The sequence below is a fragment of the Talpa occidentalis genome, unplaced genomic scaffold (assembly GCF_014898055.3).
Source record: "Talpa occidentalis isolate TD23 unplaced genomic scaffold, MPIMG_talOcc4v2.1 talOcc4.10, whole genome shotgun sequence".
NCBI classification, from domain to species: Eukaryota; Metazoa; Chordata; class Mammalia; order Eulipotyphla; family Talpidae; genus Talpa; species Talpa occidentalis.
Window position 1 is genome coordinate 41399125 of NW_023600993.1, and position 23404 is coordinate 41422528.

At 40.3% G+C, this 23404-nt stretch overlaps 1 protein-coding gene across 5 annotated transcripts in view; it reads left to right on the top strand.

The window, feature by feature from the left end:
• Positions 1–23404, top strand: part of PXK (PX domain containing serine/threonine kinase like) — a 72449-nt gene that overhangs the window by 2132 nt on the left and 46913 nt on the right. For all 5 annotated transcript variants that reach the window (XM_037491737.2, XM_037491747.2, XM_037491729.2 and 2 more), the window contains exon 2: positions 20928–20978. In XM_037491737.2, the coding sequence (XP_037347634.1) occupies positions 20928–20978 (51 nt within the window). The remainder of the gene's footprint in view (positions 1–20927; positions 20979–23404) is intronic.

Consider the following 23404-nt stretch of genomic DNA (forward strand, 5'->3'; position numbering starts at 1 on the left):
CTGCTCTGTGTTCTTATTATTCTAGCTTTCAAGTCTGAGACTGAGAAATATTGCATTTGCCCAGAATTTTATTAGCAAAATCGTATGCTGATTCAAACTTTTAGAATTTTTTATGAGTAAGTTCCTTTAAAACAGGAACTGTTGGAAATTATTTTTCAAAGAATTATTTGTCAAGGGTGGTCTATAGGAGAGGGTTGAAGGTGGCTTTCCAGAAGGGAGCCGCTGCCCCCCAAAAAAGTCAGAGATCTGTCCACCCTTTGAAATGCTGAATCTCTGGGGAGTTACTCCTTGACTATAGACAGAAGCATACAGAGGAGTCTCTAGTAGACAACCTTGTGTTGGAAGAGGCAAGACCTTCATATGGGTTTGGACTGACACTAGTCAGGTGACATTAGTTGGCTAAGTCACTTAGGCTTTTTAATCTTTAGTTTCGTCATCTGTAAATGAGGGTAATAAATGCCTGCCCTACTTGCCTTGTTACTGCCTACTTGTTATAAAGATCAAATGAAATGATCTTTACAAATTATTTGTAACATGCATTCCTTCTTCTGTATCTACTCACTTCCTGGTGACAAATACTCAAAGGATTAAACACATTAAAGTGTTGGTTGCTATTGCAAGTAAACTAATTTTTGTCCATAATTCCTTTCATTTATCAAGGTTGTTTACCCTTGGGAAACAATTTATAGTAGATTTTTAAATTTTACTTATTTATTTATTTTTTTACAATGTTAATTTTTGGACAGTATTTGATTTCTCCCACAGTTGTAATTCCTGTAGTTCTCCTACCAACCACCACAGCACCCGTGCTTTATCACCATACTCCCTTGTTCTCTTCCCTCCCCTGTTTTGGCATCCCCCATATCTATGGTCAGCTTGCAAGTTTTGTCTTTTATCTGACTGTTTGTTCACTTTCTCTGTATTCAATATATAAGTGAAACCATCTGATATTTATCTTTCCCCTTCTGACTTATTTTGCTTAGCATAATCCCTACCTCCTCCAACAACATTGCTGCAAATGGCATCATTTTTGATTGCTTAGTAGTATTCCACTGTGTATGTATACCAACCACATCATCTTGATCCATTCAGCTGCTCTGGGGCATTTGGGTTGTTTCTATATCTTAGCAATTGTAAATAGTGCTACAGTAAATATACAAGTGCAGGTTTCATTCTGAGTTAGTGTTTTTGTGTTTTTTGAGTAGATTCTTAGGAGTGGAATTGCTGGATCCTATGGTAGCTCCATTTTTAATGTTTTGAGGAACCTCCACACAACTTTCCAGAGTGGCTGGACCAGTTTACATTCCCACCAGCAGTGCAAGAGGGTACCTTTTTTCACCACCTCCTCACCAGTATTTGTTGTTTCTAGTTTGTTTGGTTTTTTTAATAGCAGAAAATTTTAAGTTACATTGTTACTTAGAAATTATGGACTGTGAAAATTAGATTCTGTGGATTAGAAAATACAGATGCTAGAATGATGAAGGGAACACAAGATTGCCACCAGAAACAAGTATTGGAGGAGCAACGGCAGAAAGGGTACAGTCTGGTAGGTGATTCTATGCTTCACTGTAGTTTGAATGATTTTATTTTCTATAGGGGAAGATATTTAAAAACTTAAGGAGAGGATTTTACTTTATAGCGTAAAGTCAATTTAGCTTGAAAAAAATAGATCGGACCTCTGCTACAAGGAAATAATAAAGCTTCCATAAAATTAGAATGGATAGTAGTTAGGGGGAGGGAGCTTTCAGTGTGGGGTGGGAGGAAAGGGAAGGATTTTCTAAGCTAAAGCAGCACAGGAAAATTGTGAGAAAGTTTGGGAAGACTAAGAGAGATAGCAAGAGAAGTTAAGTTCTTGGCTCCATGAAGGGAAAACTTTTAAAGTCAATAGGCTGAAAAAACTGCTTACTTAGCTGAAATAGAAACCAGAGGAAACCAACAGTTTTTGGAGATGGTTGTTATCAAATACGCATATCCAATTTTGCTGGTTGGTAAGCTGTGGTGTGATAGGTTTTAATCTCAGTTTTTTCCTTTTAAAATACTCTTCTGTGAGGTTCGTCTGAATCAAGGCCCATTTACTCACCATTTGGTGCATTTTGTTCTTGAGAAACAAAAGATAATTTTAGTGATATTTGAGACATAACAGAACATTTTAAAAAAATCTGTGGGAAAGATAGTATTACATGTTAAAATCTTTACTGAAAATGGATCTCTCCTTGAACCTTTCACTTTTGGAAACTGCATTCCAACATGGTTTATTTGCTCGACAAGATTCATTCACTCAACAAAAATGTACTCAGTGCCTACTCTGGGCAGGAGAGGTGGTCGTGAACTAGACTGCTCTTGCTTTCATGGAGCTTTTGTTCTGTTGGATTCTGAGAATTTCTGTTTTCCAAGGTTCAGTCAAGTCAACCAGGATCTTCATTTGTCATAACATAAATGGTCTTGAAGTTTCTTTTGTGGCCTGATTTATTGAACTTCAGCTTCTTATCTGGCACCTTTTTTTTTTTTAGTCTTTTAAATTCTATTTAGCACCAGAATGCCCATACAAATGTAATACCAAATTAGGAGACACCATTGCCTTCCCATCCTGACATTTAAAGTGACTGGGCTCAGTAGCAGAATCAATCTTGACTTTCTTTTGGGATGCCATTTGGAAGTTTCTTTACAATTCCAAGTTATACAGAATACTTAAAAAGTTGCTTTGAAGGTATTTGCAAAGACTAATGCAGAGAGTGTGATAGTTAACTTGAAGCACTTCCCCCAATTGTAATAGGAGAAAAATTGTGATTTTTTTTTGTTTGTTTTGTTTTTTTCTGGGAAACTAGTCACTCATTTTCTGCTTGGTTATATATTTTCTCCCACTTATCCTATAATTAGAGAACTCTGAGTCTGAAACTTTTAGAGACTGGTGATTATTTAATTCAGAGATTGCTATTTCTTTCTCTTGAAGAAGTCAGTTTTTTGCAACTTACTTTAGGGGTTGGTGATTCTTAATCCTCATATATCACCTTTTTTGAGGATTATCCCACTAAAAAGTTTCTTATAATAGGAATACAAATAAGAATGTGACTGTAATTATTAGGAGGAAATGTTGGAGTCTGGGGCTGAAGTTTATTTTATATGAAAAGATAGTTACATGTTCTGTTTCAAGGGAAGTGATGAAAACATCCACCTAAATGTACACAGGATTGTGATCTTGAGCTTGTTCAAAATAGAGATTGTGGCTGAAGGTCTAAATGGTTCCTTTTTCAAGCTGCTAGAGGTTTTTGCTCCATTTTACCTAAAATGAAGTTCCTTTATGTTTCAGATTTAGGCGTCCTGAGAAATTGGGTGCTGGACCTGAACGTTGTTTTAGAACTTGTAAAGTTCTTATGTGTTGCAGTGGGCATCATAGTAAGGAAGAGTAATAGACTTTTTCCTGTTTTTTTCCCCTTAAACTGGATTATCCTTATCAGTGATTTCTTTCACAAGTAACATGAGCATTGGGAGGAAGAAATTCAGGTGTGACTTCTCCTCAGAGGGCATCACAGTGGGCTCTTAATTTTCAGTTTGAAACTTTTGACTCATGGCTAAGGGACAAATACTTTATCTCGAGCAAATACGTGGGCTCCTGGAAAGAAAGTTTGTGTAGATTGTCTATTTAATCTCTATCTGACCTTGCTGAGTATCAAATTTGGGGCAAGACTGGCCAATTTTTTTTTTTTTTAAGATAAATTTTTTTTTAAAAAAAGATTTATTTATTTATACAAGCACTGGGTACAGTCAGAAGCGCGGGAGGGTGAGAGAACCCACCAGAGCCAGAGTGGGAAGCAGAGCAGGCAGAAGGACCTGAATACACTGCTGAGGGGAGCAGCGGGCAGCAGGAGAGGTCTGCGCACCATGTGGGACCCTCTTCCGGTGGCCAAGGAGCAGCCGGGGATCGAACCGGTGCTGCAGAGGCTGCGGGCAGCTTTGCAACCCAGCGCACAACTGCTGCGCCACCGGGGAGGCCCAAGACTGGCCATTTCTAACTGAAGATCAAGATAAGAAATATTTCCTCTTGCTTACTGTAGGAGTACAGTTGAAAGCCAAAGGGATTTCCATTCCATTAGTTGTCTTCAAATAATCAAGCAGTTATTTTTTGGTGACTGGGAGGGGACTCTTATTTTTGAACATAATGGTAATTGGTAGAATTCATTGCAGTGTAACAGGAGTTTCCTGGAAAGGTCTTTTTTTTTTTTTTATTATAACAGCTTTATGTACTTCATATACTATGTACATTTCAGGAATACAATTCAACAGTTCTGTGGTTTTTTGTTTTTGGTATATTTCCAGAATTGTATATCTAGGATGATAATCAATTTTAGAACAATTTTATTGTCCTGAAAGAAGCCCTGGACCCCTAAGCTGTCATCCTGGAAAGTCTTAAATCATGGCAGGATGCTAAATTCAGAATAAATTCATTAACTTTTTGGGTCTATCAGCTTCAAGTTCCTTATCAGAGGGACAAATTCTTTGTAAAGTCATATCTCCATGTTTATTTAACCTCTCAGAACCTCACTGACTTGAAACCTCCCCTTAGGCTGTGGATCTTGAGGAAAGGATGACGATTGGGGAAATTAAAAAAACTGTAAAGTGAAGAATTAATTATTTTCATCAGTGAAATACAGGTATCAAAAAAATGCACTACATTACCACATATACCCTACTTTAAGACGACCCTCTGTTTAAAACAATAGATGAAATATTTCCTGTTCGTGTGGGAAAAAAAATTGCTCTAGGTGTGTTTGGGTGTTTGTGCCTCGATGACTTACTCAACAGCGTGGCCCAGGGGAAGGCTAAGGGCTCGGTGCCATGGTTCCTCCTGCTTCTCAAGTACCTCTGTTTATCAAATCTAAACAAGGCTGCCCATATTTCTTTGACATAGAGCATCAGAAACAGGTCATTTCTCCTTAACTTAGTGGAGACCTTTTTGAGGTTGTAGGAGGAGGGAACGAACAGAGGGTAGGTATGGGAGAATCCTGGGTCTGAAGTCTTGTCAGCCATCGAGGTGGAAAGCAAAAGCAGTGTTGTTCACCAGGGCCTCCCTCTGAGCCTGCCCTCTGCTCAGGTGATAAATGATTCCTGGTCAGGTACTCGCTGCACTTTAGTCCTGCATGCGTTCCTTTTTGCAGAAGCAAAGGGAAGTGGCACCGGAAGCAGGCCTGCTCACACCAGACCTCTAGCATCTGGCCATCATGACAGCACCCATTAATCTACCAGAACACAGGAAACTGCCATGCCAGAGGCACCTATATGCGTGACCGAGGAGGTCACCACATTCACTGGCATCCTCGCACTTGTTTATTCCATGGGTGTTTCTGAAGCTCTGCTCTCATGGGCACTGTGGGTGACTCCAGGGATGCAGGGGTGAGCAGGCCCTGCTCTAAGGGTGCTTGGGTTTTTGTGAGGGGGGAGTGAAGGTGGTATTCAAAAGTGACCAAAGAGGCAAGTAGGCAGGCTCAGAACTGGCAGATGGGTTCCTGCAAGAGGCCCCTGGCAAATGCCCTTTTTGGCTCTCCACATCCAGCTTTTGTTCATCAGTTGAGGAGTTTCAACGTTGGTGTCCACACATTTGACCTCTGGCAATGGGGTGGAAAAATAGAATAGAAAGTCCTGGGCTTTGTTTATTCTCCTGCCACTTCCCTGCCAAGTGATGGTGCTAATAGACGTTTGGGGGGGGGGGCGGTATAGCTGGTATCTTCAGGATGCTGTTTCCTGAGAAATGTACTTATGTGCTATATGACCCAGCTGACTTCCTTTCCCCTAAGTGGTGCACATCAGTAATCAGGCTGTGAGTGCCTATCCTGACTTTGAATATAGTTCATGCAATGAAGCACAGTTTTGGCTTCTGTGTGCTTCGTAGCATGAAGCATTTTGGAAAGCTTTTCAGGTGTTGGGGATATTAATAAACTCTTATGAAGAGTCTTTTGTGCCTGGCCGCCCCGTGCTGTGTATTAAGATAAAAACATGAATTTAACAGGGAGCTTACATCCATCCTGGTTGAGGTGGCAGACACATAAACCAAAGGTGAAGCAAGGTGCCTTTCAGGGGGGATAGTGAAGGCATGGTGGCAATGGCTCCCTGCAGGTCCTCCTGAGGGTTGGAGTACTAGGAAAGGCTTAACAGAAGTCTTTCAGAGAACTTGATCTAAGCCAGTATCGCTCCACCCCCAACATTGTTGTAAACTCCTTTCATAGTAATATTGAGTTGCAAAAGTTTACCAAAAATTGTAAAAGAAAGATGACTTCAAACCAAAAGAATGTTTTATTCATATCAGTACATTAATAAAAATCACAACTAATGTTTGTGATCTGAACCATACTGGTTTTGGAAATATTTAGAGACAGAAAGAATGCTAAGGTGAATACAACTTAAGGCACTGATAAGAGCATCTTCAGACCATTTGCAGAGTTACCATTTTTAGGATGATTTACAATTTTTGTATTTCTCATTAACTTGTGTTTTGTGTTCCTTAAGCCTCCCTTTAGTGATGGTCTACTGTGGGGGTAAATGAAACCATATATGACTAAGAACAAAATCTCTTAAAAGGCTGTATAATTGTCAAAACCAGGATAAAGCAACTAAATCATGACCATACTCATCTGATCCCCAGTGACCTTTCTCACGCTTCTTTTATACACACTCAGAGTTTTTCAGTCTGGTATGAATTAAAGAGAGAAAATATTTAAATATTTTATTCACAGATTCTTTTTAAGTGGAAATAGAAACAGAAGATTTATAGCTTTTAATACATAAAACCAGAAATACCTTCCAGGTCCCCTAGTTGTTCAGCCTGTTCTCAACTGTTACTAAACTACTATTAAGAATCTCAGTTTCAGAAATGCAGGAATGACTATGTTCTCTGGGAAAGTCTGTTGGATGCAACCCTTGCAGACATTAGGAATTCATCAGTTCATTCAGCAGGTACTGCTGAAAGTATGCCAATGTTTCCAGGCCCCTGTTCTAGGCACTTGGGGTGTAGGTCTAAGCAAGACAATTGTGATCCCTGCCTTGTTTTGTTATCTATTCCAAAAGGATTTATTTATTTATTTTTATTTTTTATTTAAAGATTTTTATTTTTATTTATACAAGAGCTGGGGTACAGACCAGAGTTGTGGGAGGGTGCAAGGATTCACCAGAGACAGAGTAGGGAGCAGAACAGGCAGACTGACCGAAAGCACTGCTGAGGGGAGCAGTGGGCAAGGCAGGAGAGGTCTGTCTCGCCATGTGGGATTCTCCCTGGCCGGCCGGGAATTGAACCGGTGCTGCGGAGGCTGCGGACAGCTTCACAACGCAGTGCTCAACCTGCTGCGCCACCGGGGAGGCCCCCAAAAGGATTTATTGTGGAGGATTTTGCTATGGCGCCAATGATGTTGGGAGAATATGGTCACTTGTGAGGCCCCTTGGTTACCAGGCTAAGGGATGTGAGGGGGCAGTGAAAGTGGTATTTTAGGAAGCTTTACCCTGGTGGTACTCAAAGTTTAGTAAGAAGGGTGAAGGAAGGGGAGCAGCAAGTCCAGGGTGCCAATGAAGCAGTCAAGTTAGAAAGACCACATCACGAGTCAGTGGCAGGAAGGAGAGAAGAAATGAGAGAGGAAGGAATACAACAAAGGAAAAGTCTGTTAGATTTTTTGAAAGAAACCGCAGAAATGATTAGAGAAACAGTACAAGGTAAGTGAGGAGTAGCTGATCTTCTCAGATCATGAGTCTGAATTTGGTTTTAGACATTTTGAGGAACGTGGAGAAGGCAGTGGTACTTGCTGTGGTAACCCCTAATGTTGTTTAAGCGCTTATTTACTATGTGCCAAGCCCTGTACTAAGTGCTTTATATTACTTGTCTCATTCTTCTCCCTCTTATCTTGGTTAACTTTGTTGAGGTATAATTTATTAAATACATGCAATAAAATTTACCAATTTGATTAGTTTTGACAAATGTATCTACTCATGTAACCACACGTAAGTGTCATCATTCCAAGTGTTTGGTGCTTCTTTGTAGTCAGTACCCCCTTAGTCCCAGGCAACTACTGATACGCTTTGTAACTATCATTTCACTTTTTCTAGAGTGTCGTAAATAAGTGGAATCTTACAGGAAATAGTTGTGTCTGACTTCTTTCTCTTAGCGTAGAGCTCCGAGAGTCTCCCTTATTGTTTCAAGTTTCATTTTATTGCTGAGTAGTTTTCTACTGTATGGATATACCAGTTTGTTATCCGCACACCAGTCTGTAGGCATTTGCATTGTTTCCACTTTGGGAATATTGTGAATAGAACTGCTATTGTGCAGACATATTTTCATTTCTCCAGGGTGATGAATACCAAGGAGTAGGATTGCTGAGTCATGTGCTAAGCATATATTCAACTTTGTAAGAAACTGTCAAAGTTTTCTAGAGTCCCATAAACAATTCTGAATTGAGTTTATTATTTACATTTTCCAGTTCAAAGAAAATAAGCTATAGAGTAAGTAATTTGTTCCAGACCATAGGGCTGTGACAGCTGAATGAAAGTTTGTATACCAGTGACCTCTGAACGAAAGAGACCAGTTGATATCTGCAGAATGATGGACTATTTGATGGTTCCACTATTCCTTGTCCTAGACGAGGACACATTAGGAGTCTTTTTTAAAGATTTATTTATTTATTTATACAAGCACTGAGTACAGTCAGAAGCACGGGAGGGTGAGAGAATTCACCAGAGCCAGAGCAGGGAACAGAACAGGCAGACTGATGAAATACGCTGCTGAGGGGAGCAGCGGGCAGCAGGAGAGGTCTGTCGCGCCATGTGGGACCCTCGCCAGCGGCTGGGTATCGAACCAGAGCTGCAGAGGCTGCGGGCAGCTTCATAACCCAGCACTCAACCACTGCGCCACCAGGGGAGGCCCCACATTAGGAGTCTTCTCCTGAACTACAGAACCAAACACTGCTTTAGGTGACCATTTCCTCAGTTCTCCCATGCTAGCTTCATAAGAGTGGAGTTAATTTGTTCCACGTGGTTGAGGCCTTGGGGCAGTGCTGTCCAGTGGAAATATAATGCAAACCAGGTATCTAAATAAAAATTTTGCTAGTAGCCACATTAAAAAACTAAAATGAAACAGGTGAAATTACTTCACTAGTATATCCTACTTAATCTATATATCCAAAATATCACTTCAACACGTAATTAATATAAATTATTAATATATCTTGCATTCTTTTTTTTAAAGATTTATTTTTTATTTTTATTTATTTATTTATTTTTATTTTTATTTATTTATACAAGCACTGGGTACAGTCAGAAGTGCAGGAGGGTGAGAGAATTTACCAGAGCCAGAGCAGGGAGCAGAGCAGGCAGAAGGACCGAAGTACACTGCTGAGGGGAGCAGCGGGCGGCAGGAGAGGTCTGCACGCCATGTGGGACCCTCCTCTGGTGGCCGGGGAGCAGCCGGGATCGAACCAGCACTGCAGAGGCTGCGGGCAGCTTTACAACCCAGCGCTCAACCGCTGTGCCACCAGGGAGGCCCTATCTTGCATTCTTTCACAGACAATTTTGAAATCTGATGTTTATTTTACAATTACAACAAATCTCAATTTGGACTAGCCACATTTCAGGTGCTCAGTAGCCACATATTGCTTGTGGCTATTATATTGGACAATACATTTAGTAACATATCTAAATGTCTGGTTGCTAAAATGGAAAAGAGATTCATGTTATATTAAGTTATTAAGTGTAAAAGAAGTAATAACACACGTATGTTTAATATGCTTACATTTTCATAACTATGTCTACAAAGTCTTTAATTATACTCTGCAAGAATTTACTTTATTAAAAGTAAATTTTAATAAAGACTACTTTAGTAAAAATATTTTTTTAATTAAAAAATAAAAAAATACAGTACCTTAGTCATACTAGCCACATTTCAAGAGCTCAGTAGCCACATTTGCATAGTGGTTGCCACAATGGACGCCACAGCCTTAGGTTATTAGTCTCTTCATACAACTGCTGACCTACTGAGGAAGCCTGAGCTAGAGAATAGGACCTGTTACCCTGCAACCAGCAGGCTTGGTGACCATTGAGACCCGAGACCCTGTGCCTCCATGGCTCTTAAATAAGGCACAGGCAAGAAGGTCATTTACTGCGTAGCCACTGTTAGAGTTTACTAGGATCATAAGGTGGAAACAAAAAAGCTTAGTCAGAGACCTGTTCTGTTTTAGTCCAACTGAAATTAACTTCCATTCCAATAACTGAAGACCCCATAAACCTGATGTCCACTTTAGGCATGTTAATTTGAACATGTTCCTTTCTATCAGCACTTGCCTACTGTATGGTGGGGCTTGTTTAGCATTATGTGGACAGAAAATAGTTTTCTTACTTATACACAATTTCTATACAGGGCCAGATTATGATCAGCGCAGATTTGTGGATAGCAGTTTGTGTACATGAAATAGGAGGTGGGATTTCCATATCAGGAGACAGTGGGCAGGCGGTGTTCTGAGAGTTCTGCAGCTACATTAACTCATTTCCCAGGTCTGGATTCTTGTCTGTACTCTGCTCTTCACTCTTCCAGCTCTTTCCTGACTGGATGAACTGGTTCTGCCTGTTCAGCTGACCTCTGTTCATCAGAATGAGAGCGTTTATGATTGAAAGTATTTTGCCTAAAACCATGGAAGGTAGGGACTGCTACGCCACTGGGTCGGGCAGACCTGGGGTTGAGTGCATTCTCATCACTTACAGCCGAGCACCCCTGTTTAAGGCATTTACCTCTCTGAACCTGGGGTTTCTCATAAAAGAGAGGTAGTGATGCTTGCCTCCAAGTATTGCTGGGTGGTGGAATGAGCTGAGGGACAGAAGGCATACAGGTAGTGCTCCATGAACATAGTAGATATTACCTTCAGCTCTAAAGGACATCTATGAGAGCATGACATATATAGTCTTTATGTGGTTGGTGTGAATTGGAGCTATTGTCTCAGAGAATACAACGACATTTTTAAGCAAGATAGAAAAAATATATGTGTAGTCAACCCTTCATTATCCTTAGTGATGGTGACTAGTTCTACTGTAAATTGTTAAAACCAGTATGGACTTCCAAGCTAGCTTGATTTCAACCCATTGCTTCAGTCTTCTTTCTACCAAATGTTTGACTAGCCTTGATACAAGTAGATGAGTTCATTTATTTGACGTTCATCTTCTGCTTCCCCAGTCCACCCAGACAGTAAAAGTCCTGATGGTCATAAAATGGCCAGAAGTTCCTTTTCCAGAGGAAAAAAAATAATGGCATACTGTGCTTTTATCCAAACTCAGATCTCTCTCCTTATCTTTACACTCAGAATTCCTTATTTTCAAGCAGCATGTGTTACAAAAAGGATTGAACTACTGATTCATGCAACAGTATGTTTACATCTCAGAGGCAATTTGCTAAGTGAAAGTCAGATACAGAGAACTGAATGCTGTGTGATTCTACTTACATGACATTCTGGGAAAGACAGGATAGGAATGGAGTACAGATGGGTGCTACCCATGATTGGGGTGGGGTTGATGGAGTATAATAGACAGCACAAGGGCTATTTGGGAGTGATTTGGGGTGATGAACTGATTTTGATTTCAATTGCAGTGTCAGAACTCTTTATTCCCTTAGAGAATGAGTTTTACTATATGGAAATTTAAATATAGAGCTTAAAAAAAGTTATACATTTTAAATTACATGTGTAGCAAACCAAGAAATGTAAAGTAGTTGTTTTCCTGATTATAAAAGTAATATATACTCATTGAGTATAGCCTGAAAAATGTAGAGGGGAAAAGCCAAGAATTAAAGTCACCCATAATTTCACTTTCAGAGACAGCACCTGCTAGTGTTGGTGAGTTCCTTCTTCTTATCAATGATTTTTTTTTTATTGAGGTAACAGTGGTTTACTGCACTATATGACTTAGAGGTATAGGATCACACTCTTCAGATGTATGTTATCACACCACACCCACCACCAAGGCACCCATAATCCATTGTCTCGCAGATTATCTTATCTTTTTTTTAAATATTTAACATTATAGCAAATGCCTTTTCCCATGTAGTAAAAAATTCTTTTAATTCATCCTTTTAAAGGCTTGCATTCTTCCACTGTATGGATAAACTATAAATAACTTATCCACTCCCTTATTGTTGATATTTAGGTTGTTGGTTGCTTTGGGAGGAGACTTAAATTTGGCACATTTAAAAGTGGGCATGGTGGGGGAAGGGAGGAGTGATTAGGGTTGAAATAAGGGGGGGTGGGGTGGGAATTGTATGGGGAATATAACCAAGATGAAAATGCATGCATTGTACAAAAATGAAAAATGATGTAAAAAATATTAAAAAAGTGGGCACAGGAGCTAGAACAGTAGAGACTGGTGTAATGATGTACTCCCTGATAAAAATCTGAGACTGATACACTTGCTTCTTGTGTTCAAAGAGAATGTTTGCTTTTTATTTGTCTTTGGTGCGATTAATAATACTGCCTCTGTCTCCTTTGCTTGATGACTAAAGTCAAGACAGATTCACCAGCAGATACCTGTGTTTGCCATTTTTCTTAGCAGAGATGAAAACTAACAGTTACAAAGCTGGATGCTCTAAATCTGTGATCTCATCTACTACTCCCCACAATTCTGTTGGAAAGGTATGAACATGGACTGAATAAACTGAGGCTTAGACGCTCAGAGAAGTTAGGTCACAAAACCAATCCGTGATGACTGGGCTTGGACTCTGTCTATCTGTGAAATAAAGCCCCTGCCTTTTCCCACTTGTGGTTGTGGCATGGGGGAGGGGTGACACAGTGCTGATCATTACACAGTGACCTGCAACTCCTTCAGGTTCCAGGGGAACTCTGAGTGGCCTCTCTTTGGGGCCCTTGCCCCTGGGGAAGTAGCCAGAGGGGAAGAGCATTGCAGTGCTCAGGGACTTAGGTTGGTACCAGCCTAGGGTATGAGGGATGAGGAGTTGGCCGCCTTAGCTACCAACGCCCACATAAAAATATTTCCAACCAGATTAGAGTTTGTGTGTTTAATCATCTTTTCTAGCCAGTTAAACACGTGGTGATGTAGTTCTCTCCAATCATATTCTTTGTGTCTGTTTTTATGCTTTTAGGGTGTCTACCCCCACATTGTGAGGCTTATTGAACAAGTGAAGCTTGTATTTCATTTTTCCTTACTACTTGAGCCTCAGATTTTCAAGGTTTTTTTTTTCCCTTTGCTTTGCTAACATGTAATTTGCTTCCGTGTCACTTAAGGGTCTTTGTACTATAAAATGCTTCAGGAACTGTTGTTCCAAAATGCTGTATCCATTCTGGAGTCTGTCTGAAGTCAAAAGGTTTTTTGAGTGCTGCTTTGCTGTACTGCTGCTAGCCGGAACATGGCTGTCTTTGAAGTTGTTGTGGAGACAGCTCCCAGGCAGGGCTGCAGAGCTCCCTGCAGAGTGTGGACTTCAAAAGCTCCAGAGAAGGCAGAGAGGCCTGTGTGATACCAGCCAATGCGGCTCACTGTGGGAATCAAAGCATGTTTGTGATATGTTCCTTGTCCCTTCTGTGAACATGGACTAGAAACTGGAGAATTTGTTTTGCATGAACTTTAAGCAGTCAGTTAGACTGAAAGTGAAGTTATTTGTCTTGGTTGAAAAGGAGATACACTTGGCTTCCCTCGCCTGCGAAAATTTCGGTTAAGCTTGTGATGATTCTTCAGGAGCCTTTAAAAAAATCTTAATATTTTAATTTGTTTGGGGTAGATTTTGCACGTTGTTGGATTGCACAGCAATGAAAATAAAGCAGGTGCATTCCAGCACTGGAAGCCTGTGGATGAAATAATGATAAATAATGAATATTTAGCAGAGCAAGGAGTAAGCCTTAATTCTATGTGAAATAGTGAGGATTGTAAGCCATCGGGCTGGCGGCCAGTGAACTGAGTAGAAGTCCTGCAGCTATGAGAATGTCCTCAGAAACCAAGCTGCCCTTCAGGGTGATGCTGCCTGCTGCCCGGGGGGCTGCGGCTGTTGTGCTGTGCAGTACCATGACCTGAGTATTGACTGTATAAGGGGATGGTAAGTCTGTAGGCTGGGAGATTGCCTGAGTTTCTGGAGTGCTAGTTGGGTGTAGGGACCCATGAAAATGAGCAGCATATGGGCTTCCGCTCAGAGGCTAAATAATTAGTGTGCCATCAATGAGTATTTGCTGTGCTTCTCTTATTGACCTGACCTTGTGCTATTTGGAATGCAAAAAAAATGTGATTGATTCTAGGCTTTGAAGAACTTAATCACGTTAGAGAGAGGCTTCTTCCCCACACATAGACAAAATAGCAAGTGAACTGCCCAGGTTTTGATAGGTAGAACAACAAAGTGAGTAAGTAGGAGTTGTTGGGGACAAAGAGCCTGGCGGGGTGGAGAAGGGTTTGCATAGAAGGAAGGGTCAGGACAATTTTGGTCAGGCAAGAGGAGAGCACAGGGGCCCTGGAAGGATCTGGAGTAGGTAATAGCTTAGTGGTGGAGGCCCAGCGAGTTCACTTGCGCCCAGCATTCTTTGCTTGCCTTCTTATGGAGGGAAAGTGCCAGCAGGTTTGGGGATTGAACCCAGAGCAGTGGGGTGGCCAGTGAGTGCTAGAAACAAACAGACCTGGCCTCCTTCCTCTCCCAGCCTGCCCCTCTCCCGTCAAGGTATCTATCCTTCCAGAGACTCATCATCCCTCAGGTCTGAATTGAGGGCAAGGGTCTTCCTTGCTCACTTCAAAGGGCCACTTGCTGATAGTGTGAGTTGAGTGTTGCAGTGGAAGCCACTGCTACAGAGCCAGTGTGGGGGATCTGTAGAGGGCTCAGGTACATGCTACACCCACGAAGGCGGAAGAGCTGAACCCGTACAGAAGGGCAGGGAGGAGTGGGGGTGGGAGAGAGGAGACTGAGGTTTGGTGGGTGCTTGGTTCATTTGTTCCCTTTCTCTTGTGAGAGGGATGTTTTTGTAGTGTGGTGTTGCTTCCTGTTTAAGAGGTTTTAGAACCATGGCTCTCACCCCTGGTTGTACATAAGAATCACCTGGGAAAATTTTTAAGACCTACTAATATTTGTGCTCAGTCCAGACAAATTGAATCAGATTTTCTGGGAAGAAGGGTCAAGGCATAGATAGCTTTGTTTGATTTTAAGTTCTTCTAGGTGATTCTAGAATGTAGCAGGGTCAGGTCTTGTGCTTTAGAGATAGAAATGTGGGAGCACTGACAGGTAAAATATCTCCAAATAACTGCCTGTGTCTTTCTGTACCTAGTCTCAGAGTAAATTTGGTAACTGTGCCAAAGGGGAAGAGAGAAGAATTATTTAGGTTACACTGGTTTGGAATTTTACCTTTCTTTCTTTTAACACTTTTCTTTCAAAGTCATTTGTGTTGTAGCCTAACCAAAGTAATTTAGGTTCAGACAGATTCAAAATAAGTTTTCCTAAAATCTCATCATCTGCAGCATCTTTGAATATCAGCTACAGTGTAGTGAAATCTTAAACACCTTTTTGGAGACACAGGAAACAGAAAATGCAAGTGAGAATGCTTACTTGGGTTTAACTCATTAATTAGTAGTTGCGGAGATGACAGCTCCTACCCTCAGGTTAGGACTCAATAGATCCACATTATTAGGGTGAGCCCCCTAAGTTCCAGACTAGTTAGGACCCCTATCTTTCAGGGCTGCAGAAAGAGCTGGGATTCAGGGAATCCTGGGTAACTGAGGGTTGCCAGATGTGCCTGGCCAGTTTGGAAGTTCTTAGGAATCAGTGACTAATCAGCTGCTTCCTAGTGTTGCAACCTTGGACAGCTCACCCGGTTTTGCTGAGTGGAGCTGGGATCTCCTATGTTCCAGGCAACTTGTGAGGAATGAATGACAAATATTGAGAATGGGATTTAGCAAAGCTTGGCACAATATTGGTGCTCATTTGACATTAATTCTCTTCTCTTCCCTCACTTAAGTCAGAAATCATGTGGTCCTGGGATCTTTCCAATTTGAAGAACTTTAACTCCAGACCACACTGACTTGCTAAAATCCCCACATGCAAGGACTTGCCAAGCAGCCATTCTCCACCAAAATAAAGGGTTTGGTATCCTGAGGAGGAGCAGGAAGCAGGCCCTTTGGGGAAGTGGCCGCAGATGGCAGGGTTTGATGGTGGGCATAGATCCATGTGACTCATACTGCTGGGCCTTTAGATTTTCCTCCATGCTTAATGGGCCTTGGTGGTTTATTGTCTCTTTTATACTCACTGTAGGTTCTACTCCACATCAGAGAGGGTGGTAAAGATGGAAATGATTCACTGGAGATTTCTGAGTTGCTGACTTTAGCTCAGGAGGTGGAGGCCTGACTTGAAATGTTGGTTTTCTACTGGTCCCCAGGGCACTCTTCTCTCTGCTTGAATAACTACAGCCTGGTTGCAAGCAGTAGACAGCTGTGCTATGTTTTTCAGTTTATAGCACTGGAAATTCCTTTTGGTCAGGCTGGATGGTGATATCAAGTAAATTTTTAAAAATTCAAATGGTTTATGGTTAGGGACTAGCTATCGAAGTGGAATAAGAATATTTCTGAGCAAAACTACCTTATTTCCCCTTCTCTTTCCATATCTGTAGCCACATGGCACATGGGACTTGGCATTTACAATGGAGCCTCTCTGTGTCTCTTTACAAAAAAACACAGTAAATAGTAGTGATATGACTACCACTTGCACCATTTTAGGTGGATGTGCACACACTGTACAAATGGTGTTTGGGAGTGGCGTGGGAACCAGTTACATACAAGGGCAGATGATGAGGAAATAATTCCACCACTTCCACCCTGTATCCCACCTGCCCATGGACTGGGATGACCCCCCATACTTGGTCCACTTAAGCCTGGGTTTCCCAGCCTCAGCACTATTGACATTTGGGACTAAGGGTTCTTTGTTGTGGGGACTTTCTTCTTCACTGTAGGTGTTGAACACCTAACTGACCTCTGTCTAGTAGATGCCAGTGGCATAGGTACAAACTTTAAACTCACAATGCAGAACAGCACATGTTTACTTATCAGCCAACCTACCCGGAGTGCCCAACATTGAATTTTTCAAAATTCATAATAAACATTCTTCTGATAAATCACAGTGAAGCAACAAATGCATGGAATGATTTTTGAGAACATTTTCCCCCAGCTTTAGACACCAAAAAAACTTGTCTATACTTAGTTGTTTGGAATTATTCAATTATATGTGCTAATTTCAATTTTGCCAGTAAGACAAGCCTGGGAAAAGAAGAACATTTCAAAGCTAAAGACTGATCCCAAAATATAAGATTGTCAAGATGTTTTTAGCATATTATCTATTTAGAAATTGTATATATTCAGAAATAATTGCATTAGCATATTGCTTAACAGATTTGCCACACTCCACAAATTCATTTTGAAATGTTTACTTTCCAACCCCACAGGAAACTGGCTAAACTTGCCAGATATATAACTAATTCACTTATAATTTAGTAGATATTGTCCTTAACATGTTCCAGAGGAGGCAGAAGTTCTTACCAATGTGGTCTTTATCAACCTTTGCTACATAAACAGAATGGATATGAATGATGGTGTAATAAGATCTATTTTAAAGCTCAGTTACCAGGTTCAATGCTCATTTGACTTCATTTTATAAATAACCTATTTAAATCATAGTTAATTCAGTAGAAAGAATTTGTTGAGTAGTGACTGACTTTGAGTATTGCCTAAATCATACTATCCAAATATATTAAAATAATTCTGAGCATTTGAGGAAAAATTGTTAACATTATAAGATTCAATCTGTGTATTAGTCATAACTCCCTGTATATATTTAAGCTGGATATAGGACATATAAGCTGATATAAGGCTGGATTAGGTCTGTGTTTTCTACCTACTTATTAGTAAGAATTACCTGAAGAGGCTATTAAAATTTCTAATTCTTGGTTTTCTATCCTAGATATTCTGACTCAGTGTCTGGAGCAAGGCCTCCGAATGTGGATTTTAACACCCTCACTTGCCCCCACCCCTGCAACCTAAACTCTCTCTTTACTTTCTGGTGATTTCATGATCTATTTTAAAGCTCAGTTACCAGTCTAACAATGAAAGTTTGGGGATCACTGGATTTGGTTTCTTGGGAAATGTCATTAGTGTGTATCTATTCCATGTGTTCACTTATTTTCTGAATTGTGGCCTTTTCTAAGCTGACTATGCATTAAAAATGTTAACTTTGATCACTGAAAGTCATGGATCATTGTCTTCTGACTACTACTACCATCTAACTTTGGATTCCTGAGGTTAATTTTTTTATTTGAGGTAATTGTAGATTCACATGCATTTGTGCATATGAGAGATCCCAATTTTTTCCAATAGTAGTATTTTGAAAAACTATAGTGCAGTCCTATTTACAATAGTTAAGCTATGGAAACAACCCAAATGCCCAAAAATAGATGACTGGATCAAGTAGATGTGGTAGATATACACCATGGAATATTACTCAGCAATCAAAAAAGATAAACACATGCAGTTTGCAGCAACATGGATGGAGCTAGAAGGGATCATGCTCAGCGAAATAAGCCAGAAAGAAAAAGACAAATACCGATGGTCTCGCTCGTAACAGGAATTTAGAAAACCTAAATAAGGGACCAGGAAAAAGACTAATTAATACAAAGTAAAAGTCAAAATCAACAAGCAACTATAAACCAGAGACATACTACGGGGAGGGGGGTGGCGAGGGATGGGGAGAGAAAGGACTAGGGTCAAAATAAGGGGGGGTGCAATTGTATGGGGAATATAACCAAAATGAAAATGCACACATTGTGCAAAAATGAAAAATGATGTAAGAATTATATAAAATAAAATGTTAATAAAAAAACTATAGTGCAGTCTTACGATCAAAGCATTAACATTGATGCAGACAAGATATATTCAATAGAATATTTCCTTCAATCCAAGCAATCCCTCGTCTTAGTCCATTCAGATTGAGCTATAATAAAATACTATAAATTTGATGATTATAAACAACACACTGAAAGTTCAAGATCAAGATGCGGGTGCAGTTGCCTTCTGGTGAGGGTCCTCTTACTGGTTCATAGCTGGCACCATCTCAAAATATCCTCACATGGTAGGAGAGGCAAGGGAGCCCTATGGAGCCTCTTTATAAGGCACAGTCCCATTCATGAGGGCTTCACTCTCATGACTTAAGTACCTACCAAAGATCCTACCTCCTGATACCATCATCTTTGAGGATTAACATTTTGACAGATGAATTTTGGAGAGACACATTCAAACTCTAGCACTTCTCTTAGCCCTTCTATAATCACATCTATCTCTTTCTCACACCTACCCTACTACTGCATCCTCAACTCTTGACAACCACTAATCTATTCTTCATATTACACTTTTGTCATTGCACGAAAGTGGTATTATACAATATATTGGAATTATACAATATGTATTTTTTTTAATTTTTATTTAGTAGAAGAACTGGGGAGTAGGCCAGAAGTGCAGGGGGTGAGAGGATTCACCAGAGACAGAATAGGGAAGAGAACAGGTGGATTTCGTGAAATACACTGCTAATGGGAGCAGTGGGCGAGATAGGAGGGGTCTGCTGGGCCATATGTGGTTCACCTCCCTGATTGGGGATCAAACTTAGGCTATAGTAGTGATAGCGCTGAGACTTAACACCTGTGCCGCCAGGGAGGCCCACAATATGTATTCTTTTGAGATTCTTTCATTCACCCTAATTCTATGAAGAGTCATCCAAGTGTTGTATGTATCAGTAGTTTATTCCTTTTTGTTGCTGAGTTGTATTCCATGACATGTATTTGACATTCTTTATTTAACCATTCACTTTTTGAAGGGCATTTGGTTTATTTATATTTTTGAACTATTATTCATTAAATTGCTAAGAACATTAATGTGCAAGTTTTTATGTGAACATAAGTTTTCATTTCGCGAGATAAATGAATCCAGTGTAATTGCTAGATTGAATAATAGTTAGATATTTATATTTTTTGAGAAACTGCCAAATGTTGTTCTAGAGTGTTGTACTATTTCCATTTCCATTGGCAACATATAAGTGATTTAGTTTCTCTGTATCCTAGCCAGGACTTGGTGTTATTATTTTTTTGTTTCAGCCATCCTCATAGGTGTGTAGTGATATCTCATTATGATCTTAATTTGTATTTTCTTGAAGCATAGGAACGTTCAACTTCTTTTTCACATGCTTATTTGCTGTCTGTATATCCTCTTCAGAAGAATGTATATTCTGCTGTTATTGTATAGAGTGGTCTCTCAATGATAATTGAATATGTTGGTTGATGTTGTCATGTTATTCTATATCCTTTCTGGTTTTCTGTTTCTATCAATTGCTGAGAGTCTTTAATTGCAGTTAAAGTTTCCAACTATAATTGTGGATCTGTCCATTTCTTCTTTCAGTTCCACCAGTTTTTGCTTCACATATTTTGGAGCTCAGCTGTTTGGTGGATATACATTTAAGTTTGCTATGTGTTTCCTTTTTTTTTTTTTTTTAAAGATTTATTTATTTATGCATGCAAGAGCTGGGGTACAGGCCAGAGATGCGACGGGTGAGAGGATTCACCAGAGATGGAGCAGAGAACAGAACAGGCAGACTGATTGAAATATACTGCTGAGGGGAGCAGTGGGCAAGACAAGAGAGGTCTACGCCACCATGTGGGTCATTCCCTGGCTGGCTGGGGATCGAACTCGTGCTGCAGAGGCTGCGGATTGCTTCATAGTGCGGTGCTTAACCCCTTGCGCCACCAGGGAGGCCCCAAGTTTGCTTTGTGTTTCTTGATAGATTACCTTTTCATCAGCGTTCCTCAAAATTTCCTTCTCTGTCTCTACTTGATCTGGTATTTTCACTTATTTTGATTCTCTCATTTGGGGATTTCATAATTGAGGCTGTTTTCTTTCTTTTTTTTTTTTAGGAATATATCATTCGAGTGCAAAGAGGAATTTCTGTAGAAAACAGCTGGCAGGTAAGGATTTTTTTGTCGTTAGAAAAATGTGAAAAATGTTAAAATAAAATTCTGACTTGGGGCATCTAAAAAATTGGAAAAACCAGAACATGCATAATCTAAATCTGAATTCTCTCAGATATAAATCTTTAGCTTTGAGACAGGTATTATAAAAAGCTTTACGTATCCCCAGTTGTTTGGTTAAATTTGTATATGCTGTTACCATGAAGGTATCTCAGAATTAGTTCTTTAGCTTAATGAAGGTAGGTAGGATATACAAATCACTTATTTTATTGCTCAAAATTCAAACTTTTTCCCTTGAGACTTTGGTTTGGATATGGGGGTTAGAGTAGAAAGGTGAGACAGTGTCTTGGACATGGTGTAGTCTGGGACACTATATTCATGGACTCCAAAGTCCACCTATGAGCAACTTCTAGTGATCCGTTGAGCTCCCTCATTGACTAGGTGCGGGTCTTCTCACTGCTCCTTGCTCTCCTTTGCTCAGTGGTGATCTCAGAGAGACAAAACTACACAGCTCTAGGTCCTTCTCACCCTGGTTGATGGCAAAGGGTGGCTGAAGTATGAATAGGGGCCGTTTCTTTCCTATTTTAGTAATTGAAGTATCCCCCTCTCCTCCCATCTTCTGAAAATCTTACCCACAGCCTAGCATGAACCTGACCTCTTACCCTAAGCAGTCTTGGACCACAGTGATCCACACTTGTTCATTTCTTTGTCTGAAATCTCACATTGTTTTTTTTTTTTTTTTAAAGATTTATTTATTTATGCATACAAGAGCTGGGGTACAGGCCAGAGATGCAGGGGGCGGGGGTTGAGAGAATTCACCAGAGTCAGAATGGGGAACAGAACAGACAGATTGACCGAAGTACACTGCTGAGGGGAGCAGCGGATGAGTCAGGAGGGGTCTGCTGTGCCATGTGGGTAGCTCCCTGGCCAGCCGGGGATCGAACTCATGCTGCAGAGGCTGCGGATTGCTTCATAGTGCGGTACTTAATTAACCTTGTGCCACCAGGGAGGCCCTCACATTGTTTTTTTGTTTAAATACTTATAATATTTAACATCTATTTCAACATGTATGAGGCACTGGTTCAAGCACATTAATTCACTTAACCCTTTAATAACTGTCCATGTGTACAACTGTTTGATTGGACTGATCTATTCTCAGGATTGAGAAACTGGTTCTATGACATATTCAAGCTCAGTTTCTGAATTATGGAAGTCCCAAAGGGAGGATATAGGAGAGCAAAAATGTGCCACCCCAAAATGTATCTTTTTAGCAAAAAGTCTATTTCCATAGGAGAAGCAGTGAAGGCTATGTGCGGGTTACTTCTTTGTAAAAGACATTTCCGTGAGTGAAGGAAAACTCTGTCTCCCTAACTAGTTTGGGAAGGCCTGATCTTAACTCTTTCAATGGAGAACTTAGAACTAAATGTATCAGTCATACCTTTGTTTTCCGTAACTTCCCTGGTAACCTTCTATAACCGATTTTCTTTGCCCCCTAACATCATGTCTTAGCCGAGGTTATTTCAGATGGTGTCTGAAGCCTCATGGGTCAATTAATTTTATGGGGTCTCTCCCATGTATACAGGAGGTATAATGTTATTATTAATCTTCTTTGTTTTTTTTTTTCCTCCTCTTATCAAAGACAATGCAAAACAGTCCTATATGGTAATGTTTGCCCCATTTTATATTCAAGAAGTACGTAACGGTCCAATATCACACTCAAATCAGTGACAGACCAGAGCTGAAATTCACATATTCTCTATGTTTATCTCTTATGTTTCACTCCTTTGCACTTAACAGGAATGGCTTTGTATTTAACTTTTTGATGTATATTTGATAAATGACCAATAATAAGGTACTACTAGAAAAGTCAACCTTTGTTGCAGCTTTCTAGATCCAGTGGTTTAGAATCCCTGGGGATCCTTACCAAAAAATATAGACTCTTGGGCCTTACCCTTGACCCAATGGATTAGATTTTCTGTGGGTAGGATCCTAGGTGATCTTTTGCACACTAACATTTGAGAATCATCAATAAAGGTTGAAGTCAAAGCTAAATAATTTCGTTGACCAGATCCTGAAGAGCCAGAGAATTTGACTGCGACCTAATCTGTGGCACCAATGTAAATGAGGAGGAAAGTATAGACAATGGGAGGTGGACTGCCTGCCAAGAGGGGAAGCACTGGGTATCAGAAAGAGGTGTGGCCAGCCTGGCTGCGGGTTTAGTGCAGTCTCTAGAGTGGTGGGGTCTCAACTGGGGAACGTTTTCTCCAGGATAAGGAGAAATAAGCCCCCATCCTTTTTTTTTTTGCTTTGATTTCATGTTCAGTAAAACTTCCTTTTTTTGGTAAATTATTAATTCCTCTTTCCTGGTACCATGTTAAGGAGAAATACATTTGGTTAAACCAACTTACTGTGGTAATCATTTC